Source organism: Spermophilus citellus (assembly GCF_964194105.1).
Source record: "Spermophilus citellus genome assembly, chromosome: 12".
Taxonomy (NCBI): domain Eukaryota; kingdom Metazoa; phylum Chordata; class Mammalia; order Rodentia; family Sciuridae; genus Spermophilus; species Spermophilus citellus.
Genome location: NC_138198.1, coordinates 84635625 through 84648560, shown reverse-complemented (window position 1 = coordinate 84648560; position 12936 = coordinate 84635625). Strand labels below are relative to the sequence as shown.

Sequence of the window (12936 nt, the reverse complement as noted above, 5' to 3'; positions counted from 1 at the left end):
TATTGACAGTGATTCTCACTGTGGGAAGGGGGCATATTCCCGTTATCAATCTCCTTCACAAATAATTTAATTCTGAAACAGGGGAAGGAAGAGCTGGGCAAACTTCAGCCACTATCCCTCAGTCCACACTCAGCCTGCGTTTCCTGAGCAGCAGGCAGTTGGCTGGTTGTAGTCAGGGGTTTGACAAGATCTTGAAGACAAAGCCTTCTGCTTCAAATTATGCCAGCAGCTCCTCTCCACCTGAAAGACCAAGACTGAACGCCTTAGTAAGGTTTATAAGGTTCTTCATCATCTTTCCTCAAACTAACCTCCATCTTCATTTCCCTTAAGTATTCTTGATTGAGAACACTCTAGAAGACTTCAGTCAACCTGAGCGAGCTGCAGGGCCCCACACACACACCTGCATGTTCTTGCTTCATTACTTTTCCTCGTGTGGGTCCTTCAGCCTGGAGAGTCCTCTCTGCATCCCCGTCTCATGTTTGCAGCCTCAATGACAATGTCAGTGTGCTGTCCCTATTGCAAAGCCTCCCTTCTCGGCTAGGCCAGATCAGGTGGAGCCAGCATTTGCCTTCATTCCTTTCTAAAATACTCCTAGCCATATTGCTTGACTACAATGTGCCCACCACTTCCTTTGAGCCCTTTGAAAGCATGATGGCAGGGACTAGATCTCTCTCTTCTTTGCCTTGTCACTCAATTGGCCAGATCTTCTTTACTGAGCACTGGGTGCTGTGGGCTGTGCCAGGTAAGCATTGCACAGATGCTTATGAAGGGTGAACAAACCTCAGAATTACTGACAAAGGCCAAGACCCAGGCCTACAAATGGTTGTGAGACAAGACCTAAGATGGGTGCAACATAAAGGGCAGTAGAAAATCAGAGAAGGGAGAGAAGAATTCCAAGCTGGATGGATGAGGATGGAAGTGTTTGTATTCTAAGCTCAGCTTCAAAGTTCTGATCAGAAGAGGTGAGGAGAGTGTGTACAATGTGAACAATAGGAGAACATGACCAGGAAAAGTCAGAGGGACAGGGAGAAGTCTGACCATCTCCAGGCTTAGACCCCAGATGAATTCCCATAGGCCTATGGCGTCCTCCATGCAGGAGGGGACTCTCCTACTGGCCTGCCTGCATTTGGAGCCTGCTTGCCTATTTTTTCACCCTCCTGGCTTGGATGTTGGCCCAGGTATCCCAGGTGCTTTCTCACAATTTGGAAAGAGCTTGTTCACTCAGAAAGGGGACATGCTAGTGTGGGTGGAGAAGAGAGGAACAAACTACAGCACAAAGGAACAATAGCATCTGGGGACCAGGAAGTCACAGCAGGCTGCTGAGATATGCTCCTGAACCATGAGGTGGCTACAGTTCCCAGAACACCCTCAGGAGAGGGGCTGGATACACTTCCCCCTGTCCATCATTGGCCAGGTATCGTTTGACTTCTAGGATGTCCATATTCAGGGACAGATGAGCCCCTGCTGTCAAGATGCTCATCATCTGAGAGGTTAAAACCCAAGCATACTAATAGAAATAATGCAAAGCTACCAACAACTGTTAAAATGGTGCTACTCTAGTCTTTGAAAAATGGACCATGGCTTGATAAGTGGAGATGGTGGAAAGTGGGAAAGTATTCCGGGAAGGCATAGCAGAGGCAGAGAAAAGGGAAAGTGCCACAAAAATCTCCCTTTCTAGGCTGCTGGCCTTGACTCTTCCTCCCGGTACTCTCAGGTGACAGCCTCCCTGCACCTGGCCACCCCAGGCAGGCTCAGGAGTTGCCTGGTTTGAGCCTCCCTGTGGACAGGAGGTAATGCCCCAGGAACACCTAAGCAAATCTGTTGGCACTTATCTATGCTTGCTCTGATGAAAACAAAGTCACTCAAGTTTTTTTTCCCCCCTCTCTTTCTTTTTCTTTTTTCTTTTTATTTTTACAGAATCATACGATGACCCAACACAGCAGTTAGTGCAAGTACAGTCTCTCAAGGAGAATTACTTTTGTGGCACAAAAAGGGAACATGTTTTACTCTTTGCACGAAACTTTCATTGTTAATGTATATTATTCAGAACATTGTATTGTACCATAAAACTTGTATTATCAAAACTGTTGGATGTTCATGTGTTTGAACTTTTGAGCACCGGATAGACTTCTTGTATATAAAGTGTTGCACATGTATTATGTCGTCTGATACTAAAATGGTCTTATAAAGACAAGTGGACTTGGGCCCTATTCAGGCAAGATTTAAAAAAAAAATAAAAGTGAACAAGATGGCTTAAGAGAAAGTATTTTCAAGGAAGACAGATTAAAAACAACTGTTACACATGGGACTATGGTTGGACTTCCTTTTATTTACACTTAAGCCTAGAATTTCTCTTTTGGTATATCAACAGTTAAAATCCAAGACTATTTTTTATTGCTGAAGATTCTTGCAAACCATGAAGAGATGTTCTCACAGAACAGAACCCCAAGCTGGATACGGCCCGTATATATATTTGTAAGCCTTGCGATGTGACAGGTAGCATCACTATATATGCAATAGTTGTTATGTAGACTGTCAAAAGAATTTTTTTTTCCTGGATACATTTGAAGCTTTGAGTGTTCAAGGTTTTCCTTAATGATTCACACAGCCAAATTCTTGAATCAGTTGAACTAACCTGTATGTTACTGTTATTAATGTTTACTCTGCGGTCTGAACCTGGAGATTACTGGAATTGTTTTCCAAGAGGAAATAAATTCAGTTTACCATTAGGTATGAGTGTATTTGTGTGTTTTCTTTTTCTAGTTACTCTATCATTTTTTTAAAAAAAAAATCTAATTGCCTGCACCCTTGGATATGAAATCTGCTCTTGAGCATATCCCAGGCATAACCTCAATCATATTTAACCTTTTCACACTGGGCCAAATGCATCTGGGAGGATATTCATCATACTGCACGGGGAAGGAATCAGACCCAGTCTACTTCCACTCTCTTAGATACTAACAGGTCACGATGTACTTGAGGATTCTGACATCACAGATGGATGTGATGGCTGTTTTCTGCATAATTTGCAGCCCAATTCATGTCATGCTGTGCAAATCTGAACTCAAAGTAGATGGCTGCAATTTGAGAGGCAGTTTGGCTTATGTGTACTTAAGAAGCAGCATTGTTCAGAAGACAAAGCACAGAGCAGGGAGTCAGATGGCTGTTAGTTCTGGTTCTGGCACTGATCCCAATGGGGTCTTCTCCAAATTGCTTCACCTCCTGGCCTTGGATCACTCGGCCAGGGAAGGTGACAGAACTTGGTCATCAGCCTTCACACAGGCATGGGGTAGCTCTGGAAGATGACTATCACCACAGCCTGCCATAAAAATCATGAATTATTAGGAGCTCTAATTGCAGACATTTTGTGTATTTTTTGAAGGAGAATAACAGCAATGTGTATATTAGACCCTGATACACATGTTTTGTCAAAATCATCCAAATCATGCTTAAAATATCTAACCCACTATGGGTCTTTTGACCCCTTTTAAGCTCTGCAGATCTCAAGTAGATCTTTAAACTTTAAACAGATAAGAATCTTCACAGTACATTTTTGGTGAGAAAACTACAGCATAGACCAATTGAATTTATTGTGATCTCCTTATCACCAGGGGACCTGTCCATGAAAGTGACATCATCAGCACCCCAAGGCATAATCCTCACTCTGTGATTCTCAGACCTCAGCCTGGCTGAAGATCCCTGGAGGGCTTGTTACATCCTGAGGTGCTAGATCCAACTCTCAGTGGGGCTCAAAACTGTACCTTTTTAAGAAGTTTCCAGATGATGCCAATGCTGCTGGTGGATGGGCCACACTTTGAGAACCGATACTCCATTTCCAAGTTAGGCTAATGCATTAAGTGTGAACAATCAAGCCATAGCACACATTACACTATTCATTTTGTTTTCAATATTTAAAAAAGCGAAATTTTAAGATCACTTTCAAAACAAGTACTTTGTAATGATTATATATACTTGCCAGAATGTTGTGTGTGTGTGTGTGTGCGCGCGCACTCGCTCGCGCGCGTGCATATACGTACGTGCACCCTCTTGTCTGCATGTTTAACTTTTTCATGCTAGGAAAACCTACATCTATACATTTCACAATGGATTGCCAGCATGCTATTTAATTAAAAAGCTTTTTCACCAGCTACATAAATAATGAAGTATGCTGAGAATATGCAAGTACATCCATAATTAAAATACTCAGCTATATTTAAAAAAAAATTAAGATCTCTGGTCTATTCAGGATTTTGCATTTAAAATGAAAGAGCCACACTTAATAATGATTTTTTAAAAGCTTTAAAACTCTTGGTTATTAATGAGTGGGTTGTATTTTACTAAATGTAAGGGGTTCTATATTTACGGAAGGCAGGCGATGGTGTTATCCCAGGGATGGATCCCAAATTGCCTTTCGCGATCTTGCCTCTAAGAGGCTTCCCAGACTTCAGGTCAACACCAGGAGTTGACATTCTTAGATGCAAGAGAGGCAGTACTCACCATTCTGAGTGGGCTCCCACCACTGGCCTTCAGGCTGCTCCAACACAGGCAGAGTTCGCCTCTTCCCAAAGCTGGGAGGCCAGAGGGGCTAAGCATTATCTGCTCCAGATAGTTGATTGATCCTCATTGACCACAGGTAGTCCATGGTTAGCAGGGCCTTCCTCCTTGCAAGCCATGTTTCCTTGGAACATATATACTGCACAGTGCTTGGAAGGGTCATTCCACCCTCTGACAGGTTACCTTGTTTATTCTACCTCATTCCCTAAGGATAAAAGGGAGCTTAGAATAAAGATGAGCAAAGCATTAATTAGGAAATCAGCATCCTGCAGTCAGAGGGGAAGAAATCCAACTGGGATACAGACTTGGAGCTTCCCAGCAGTAAAAGGAGGGAAAGTAACCAAAAAGAAAGAAATTTATCAGTTCCCCAAGAGAAAATGCTTTCCTGGCACATGATTCCAAAAGAAATTTCTCAAAGTTCTTATATCTGGGTGGCCAATATAATATTTAACACCACTCCTCATCATAATTTTATGACTGAATGCAGTGGTTCTCATCTCATAGAATGCTATTGCATCTATGAGCAGAGGCCAAGGACAATGCACAGGAACAAAGAATTATCTGGCCCCATATGTCAATGATACAGAGGTTAAGAAGCTGCTGTCATGGAAAGGTTTGTATGAATTTTCAAAGGCCTAAAGGCCCTCTTTATACTGAAATCACCATGACAATTTTTTTTAATTACATTGTCTGAGTCTCAACCCAGAGGATTTATTGGCCTAGAGTGCAAGCCGGGTATCCACCGCTCCCCAGGTGACTTGAAGGTGGCCAAGCATGAGACACACTGATCCAAACTTGCATTCTCAGGGGAGTGTATTGGACTCAGGACTGAAGTTTCAAAATAACATCTGAGGAGTAGAAAAGTAGCCTGGATCTTCAGCATGCTTCCTTCAGCAACTGAGCATCATCTAATTATTTTAACTCTAAAGTAACAGCATCACCAATATCCACTGTGAGGAGAAGGAGACAAGGGAAAATGATCCAGAAGCCCATCCTTACCTGGTCCAGGGATTATTAACACAACTGGTGAGAAACCTGGGTCAGTGGGACTTCTGGTAGCCTTGAGAGTCAATGTCCAACTCACCTGCCCTTCCTGGAGCCTGCAGGTAAAGGATTCCTGGTGCCATATTGCCTGGGTCTCAGGAGGAGCCAGCAACCCAGGGGGTTATATGCTATGTTCCAATTTCCAAATGTTGGCATCCTACTCCATTTTTGAAAAATTCAAACTGTTGACTCCCACTGTGTAGACCATATGAGATGTACTTTCAGGCCAGGCCTGACTGAGATTGCCAGTTTTGACCTCTAAAGCATCAACTATATCTTTTTTTTTTTCCTAATTCCAGTTATTTTTAAGTGATAATTTAAAATAACAATCTGGTTTTTTTTGCTGTATAAGTTTGAATTGTGCCTTGTTTTAAATGTGCAACTATATGCAGTTTTGAAGTAGCCCTGCAGCTACTTTGCTTTGCTTAAGAATGAGCAGTAATCCACCAGATAGATTTATTCTGTATGATCTGTTGGATCTCAATCCTGGATATTGAGATTTCAAGTAGATTATTTTAAGAGAGGAAGGATAACATGTAATAGAAAGTTAATATCCACTGATGCTAGTCTGGCTATTAGAGGCCAGATTAGTATGTTTTGGAAATCATGCACATCAATGATAGGGTTGAAACTCTACCTTGAAAATTGATAAGTATCAGGGCTGGGGTTGTGGCTCAGTGGTAGAGCACTTGCCTAGCATATGTGAGGCACTGGGTTTGATTCTTGGCACTACATAATAAATAAATAAATAAAATAAAGGCATTGTGTTTACCTCTAACTAAAAAAAAATTTAAAATTGATAAGTATCACCAATGTTTCAGCCCAAATCAGAGATCATGGCATCAGAGACCTAGTAGGGGCCCCTACAGGCTGAACCAAGCTTCTCAGCAGCTCAGAGTCTGTTTCAGAATTCGGATGAGGACTCCAGTCAACCCTCAAGTTCCACTCCATAGAGCATGGCAGCCTTGACTTTGTGTCTGCTTGTGCCTGTTGGGTGCAGCATCACAGAACCCTTGAGAAAGGAAGTTGAGAAATCCAGCTTCCATTACAGAACACCTGCAAATGCTTCTCCACTTAGCTTCAGCAGGCCAGAGCCCCTCACCACCTCCCTTGCGTGAAGGAAGCTTCCACCAAAGGTACTGAAAACTAGAGTTCAAGGAAGAGGGATGCTTTAGGATAAAATGGCCCAGTATGAGTTTCTGGCAGGATCCCAAAGCTCAGGTCTGGTTGGCACTGCATTCCTGGGTGAGTGCCTCCTGAGATGGAGGAGTAGCCACCAACCACCTCTGCCAGATTCCTCTGTAATGAAGTCAGCTGTCAACTCCTTGGGGGGGGAAAGCACAGAGCCCCTTTATTTCCAAGCAGGTGTTGCAGCATATTAAAGGTTGAATTCCATCTTGTGCTCACATCCTGAATGAGCCAGTTTGCAGGCAAGCTCAGTTCTTTCTGCAAAGAGGGAAACTTGGCAATGGTGGAAGCTGAGTACTTAAATGGCAATCAACTTCTGGCTCATATCAATTAATTCCTTCATGGACTTCTGCCTAAGTATAGCATCTTGTATTCCCAGCTGCAGAGATTATGAAAAACAGCCCAGACAACACACGCCACCATCTCGGGGCGGGCGCACCCACGACGTGATGGGAGATTCTACCCAGGCAGGCAGACTTTGGGGTTCTCCTTTGTTTACCTGTGGATTACAGGGAAACAGGACATATAACCTGTTTTTCTGGTGGGACATTCTTCGAGAAAATGTCTACTAAGTCTAAGTGAAATCCCTCCGGCAGGGATCAACATCTTTGGGCTTTAAAATAATGCAGATCCAAAGTGACCAAGGATTGTGGAAGAAGAAGGGAGACTTATTAGTGAAGGATTGCATTGACCCTCAGAAACCAGAAAACTCTATTCAAAAAATGGTCATTATCTCAGGAAACCTACCACAGAGACCTCCCCATCTCTCTGTTACATGAACAAGGAGCGCCTTGATCAAGAGCCACCAAAAGGCTGAGGGTGAGCATGAGTGGTGCCCTGGGAGATCTGGCAATGCCTTAGTTCCTCAGGCAGGTGCAGACAGGGCAATTTAGACCAAGCAGCTACACTGGGATGTGAGTTTTCAAATGTCTCACTACTCAGATGAGCTCTCCCAAACTAATGATCTAACAGTGTGGCTAGCACTAAGGTGTAACCAACGCACAGCAAGGTCACTGGCAGGGGCTAACCCATTTATCCTCCCTGGCATATGAAGCATCACTGACTTGTTTCTCTGATCTCCTCTTCTGAGTCAGAGACAGGATTTGGTTCCCTTCTTCAGGAGGCAAAACTCTTGGTGTTCTAAGGATCATGCTCTGTCCAAAGGTGGCAGCCACTAGTTATTCAAACATGTAGCTGTTTTGATTAATTTAAGTTAAAATTAAAAATTCAGTTCCTCAGCACCCCTGAAGGAATATCTCAAACACTTTGTAGACCATTCTCTTCATCATGGAAAGAGTTATGGGGCAGTTATGGACACTTATAACCCACCCCCCTACCTTCCTTAGCCCCTCTGATTTACAAAAGGCCTCTCTCTTCTAGCACTTTCTGTGTCTTCTTCATTCTATCTTCAAATGTGCACAGGCTTCCCTTTTAAAAATAATTTTTTAAAAATCTTTCGCTTGTCCTTGAAACCTTCTCATAAGACTATGTTATTTATTTCCTTCATTTTCCTTCAAATTTCTCATCTTTGTGGTCTGCCCCCACATCCTCCATTTCCTGGCCACTGACTCACCTACAGGCTGGCTCCTTTAGTCATCAATATCCTTTCCCAGAAAATGTGCTCTCCAAGGTCTCCAGTGGCCACCTCATCACCCATTTTTTTAAATGTCTTCCATCCTCATTTTCTTGCAATTCAGACCATCAGCCACCAGCTCCCACGTTCTTGGGCACAGCTCAAATAGAGTTCAGATCCTTTTCTGCCACTTACTAGCTATGGAGCCTATACCGATGACTTTGCTTCTACTTTTATTTCATTTATTTATTTTTATGTGATGCTGAGGATGGAACCTGGTGCCTCACACATGCTAGGCAAGTGCTCTACCACTGAGCCTTTCCTCTTCTTTAATGTGAGGATAAGTATACTTATGAAATACAGTAGGAGTTTTTTCATCAATATTATTATCAATAGCTGAAAATACCTGAAATGTATTAGCTGTCCTATACAGTGAAGCAATCATGTTACTTAACATGATTATTACCATTGTGTAAGCCAGCCTCTATTTATGTCCTTTCTAGACACACCGCCTTCTTCCATGGTACATCTTATCCTCAGATTCCCCTACGCCACTTCTTTCTAGTCATTCCAGAGACCATCCTTCCCACCTTGCTTACTGCCTATGAGAACCTGGAGTTAGTCTTTCCCACAAAAAGCTGAATAGTCCTGTCTTTCCAGAGTACCGTAGCCTTGCCCAACTCTACCTACCGGTTTGTACCTCAATCAGCTTCAACCTGCATTGGTGGGTCAAACCATTCTCCCTTCACATCCGTTCACTCCTGGTTTCATTGTTCCCTCCTGTCTACTCCTGCTCTTTTTTTTTCTTTTTAATATTTTTAGTTGTAGTTGGACACAATACCTTTATTTCATTTATTTATTTCTAAGTGGTGCTGAGGATCGAACCCAGCACCTCGCACATGCCAGGTGAGCGCTCTACCACTGAGCCACAGCCCAGCCCCTACTTCTGTTCCTTGCACATTCTTCCTGCTTCCTCTGCCCACACCCCAGTCCTGCTCAGTCTTCTGTCCCAGATCAAGTATCTCTCTTCCATGAGAACCATTTCAAGCTGGACGTGGTGGCACATGCCTATAATCCCAGTGACTTGGGAGGCTGTGACAGGAGGATCACAAGTCCAAGACAAGCCTTAGCATCTTCTCGAGGCTGTAAGCAATGTAGTGAGACCCTGTCTCAATAAAAAAATTTAAAAGGTACTGGGTTAAATCCTGTTAGCACACAAACACAAAAAAAGTTCCAATCTACCTTGCTTTTTTTTTCTCAGTGTTTTCACTTTGTAGAAATTCATAAAAGCACATGATAAAATCAAAGCTGGACTGTTGTCCTCAGTTGATCTTATTTCCACATGCATGGTCTCTTTGCTCTGTGCCAGGGACAAGAGCTAAGGAGGTACAACAAGGTCCCTTGCCCTCCAGCAACTCACAATCTCAGATGTTCCTTGACTTGCAATGGGTTTACATCCTGATAATCTTTCATAAATTGAAAAATATCATGTTTTTTGTCCATTTTTTTTTTTACTGTGGTGCAAGGATTGAACCCAGTGCTAGGCATACGATTTACCACATGCTAGGCAAACACTCTACCACTGAGCTAGAACCCCAGCCAGCCCCTGGTTTGGGGTTTTTTTGTGTGTGATGGTGGGGTACTGGGGATTGAACTCAGGGGTGCTTGACCACTGAGCCACATTGCCAGCCCTATTTTGTATTTTATTTAGAGACAGGGTTTCACTGAGTTGCTTAGTACCTCACTTATGCTGAACTTGGCTTTGAACTCGCGATCCTCCTGTCTGAGACTCCCAAGGATCACAGGTGTGCTCCACCACCGATAGCTCCCTGGTTTGTTTTAAATCCTATGATCTAATGGCTGACCAGAAGCTGCAGTTCATTGCTACAGGGTAAAGAGAGGATTGCATATTGGCAACCAGAGAAAAGGTAAAAACTCAAAATCCAAAGTAATAGTACTGGTACTTAATACTTTCATACCATCATAAAGTTGAAAAAGTCAAAAGTCATTAAGTCAAACCATCCTAAATGGAGTCTCCATTACCTGGAGACTCAATCTCAGCCTTTTCTCTATGTTCAACAGTTGACCTTAGAAACCAGGTGAGGAAGGGGATCTGGGACCCAGGTAAGTACAAACTTGATTTATAGTCTCAAGATAATGAAATCGCTTGTCCAAAATGCTTCCCTCTCTGGTCTGATCAAAAGTGATTTCAGTTGACTTGTTTAGCACCCAAATCCTGCAATCAGCTGCTCCTGAGCAGCCAGCAACATGCCTCCAGACAGAAAACCAACTAGCTACGGTTCACACCAGATTGAGCAATACTTCCTACCACTAATGGAGTCTTGCACTGGAAATGGATCATGCTGCCCATATTCAAAATGAAGGCTAAAACAGCGTTCATAACTGAATCTGAAAAGGTATCGGATACATATGTAAATCCAAGCAGCAGCCCATTCCTTTCTTAAAGCAACAAAGATGTCGACTGTGATTACAGATAATAAGAGCTTTCCTTCTGATGAAATGAGCATATACTGAACCAAGCATACAATATATTCCCATGACAAATATATTTACACTCAAGTCAGAACATGGAGAGAAAAGAAAATGTCAATAGTTGACAGCTTCTTGGCCTATGGGGTGTAATCCGGGAGCATAATAAATTCATTTAAGCTCGGTGTTGAATAAATGCATGTTAGGCCCGTGCATTTTTTTGGCCTTTCCCCCGACACATTGTTTGAATACAATGTCACGTTTCTCTGTGTTGCACACTCCTCCAGCTGCTGTCAGCAGAGACAGGGACCAAGCTAATCCTTTGGGTCAAACCTGGAGTAATTTTCCCTAATGAGTAAAGATAAGAACCAAAAAAAAAAAAAAAAAAAACATGGAGCAAAGTGCTTGCTTGCCACATGTGGGTGAATAACTAGGAATAACTAGGATAACTATTTCATGCTGGAAAATATACCTCCAAAATGTTGGCCGCAGGGAGGGTGCAGAGTCCAAGAGAAGATGTATTTGCACAAAAGATGTCAATCATGCTGATAAAGGGACAAACGTAGGCAAGGCGAAGGAGACCACATCAAAGGCCACCTTTATTTAGATGCTGGCTACTGCTCCCTTCTCCCCACTAATATATTTCTCATCTTAGCCAAATTGGATGCGAAGATACGTTCCTTATCCCTGGCACATCTCACAAGATATCAAACATTTCAGACTTCACGTGTGAAAGCATGACATATTGGTTGAGACTGAAAATAGTGTGCTGCTGGTAGAGTTCAAGTATATAGGAAATACTACACCCTACTGTTTTTGTAAATGCCAGAGTTCCATTGAGTCGAGACAGATGGTAGCAGGCAAAGATGCAATCTTATAATCAAAAGCTAAAATATGTCAAAAATATGTTAGCAAGCAAAATAGAGCAGATTATTAGCTTCTCATGTCATGACAGCTTGCAAAACATGTTAGGATGTGGAAGCTCCAGTTATGTAAATAAAGGGAACAGTACACAGAGCAGCAGCGAAAGTGGTGTGAGAGCTGTTGTACCGACTGTCCCTTGACTGCAGTTTGGGGAACAGAGTGAGTCATGTGGCCTCAAGAAGCCCCAGATGGACATTAGGAGATCTCCAGAATCACTTGTAGGGATCCATTTTCCTTCCATGAGTAACAAGTGTCTCTGTGATACCTAAAAGCTATTTAACTAAATTACAGAAGGCATTCAAACTTCCCAGAGAGAATTGTGAGGATTCCATTGAGAATCATCATGCCATTTAGCTCAAAGAAAGAAGAGGGTGTTATTTTGTGACAACAAGATGTACCCAAGGATTTCTTTATATTTCAAACTTGGCCCAAGGAAATTTCTTTGACCACAGGCCTTGGTTTCTTATTGTCTTGGCTGATTTTTTTTTTTAATCAGAGTTGTGGGGAATGAAGGCAATGTTAATCACGAGTGGGGGAGGGAGGGAGATGAGGTGTTGTTATGGAGCATCTATTATGGACCAGGTTCTGTGTTGCTGTCATCAAATTAGACCTCTTAGGCTTTTGAAATTCAGAGATTACTTTGACTATTCCATGCCCAGGGGAAGTTCAAGTCTGACCTTTCCTCCACTTACAGCCAGGGAATCCAGGGGTGAAAAAGTGGCCTTATATTCTTGCACTAATATCACCACCTCTGGCACCTGGGTCCCGCTATAACTGAAGCTGTCTCTGCTCCACGTGGCATCAGAGATTCAAAAGCCAGCCCCACTTTTCAATTTCCATAGGGAATCTGTTGGAGAAGTGTCCATGTACCAGAGAATGCTGCATTTTAGATACATTATGATCAGTTGCCTAGATTGAGGGTATGTAACAAAGATGTTTATTAAATTGAGGGCATGTGGTAAGGAAAGGAATAACTTACATTGTTCTTGAGGAGGAGTCAGCAAGACTGGACTCCCCACCAGAGGAGAAAGGACCAGACAGGTAATAATCCCAGTTTTGAACTTAAGAGATCCCATGTGTCTAAAGCACATTTCTAAGTTTTGTTATGTTCTTTTGGATGGTTTTGGTGGTTGCTGAGGATGGAGCTATGCAAACCTCTCCTG

At 42.7% G+C, this 12936-nt stretch overlaps 1 protein-coding gene across 3 annotated transcripts in view; it reads left to right on the top strand.

Annotated features, from left to right (window-relative positions):
* ZNF521 (zinc finger protein 521) overlaps positions 1-12936 on the top strand; it is a 298275-nt gene that overhangs the window by 276677 nt on the left and 8662 nt on the right. Inside the window, exon 8 of one of the 3 annotated variants that reach the window (XM_081262581.1) lies at positions 1918-2723. The exons of the other annotated variants lie outside the window; for them this stretch is intronic. Coding sequence (XP_081118707.1) covers positions 1918-1947 — 30 coding nt within the window. The 3' untranslated portion in view covers positions 1948-2723. Of the gene's footprint in view, positions 1-1917; positions 2724-12936 lie in introns of those variants that run through there. 3 annotated transcript variants of the gene reach the window in all.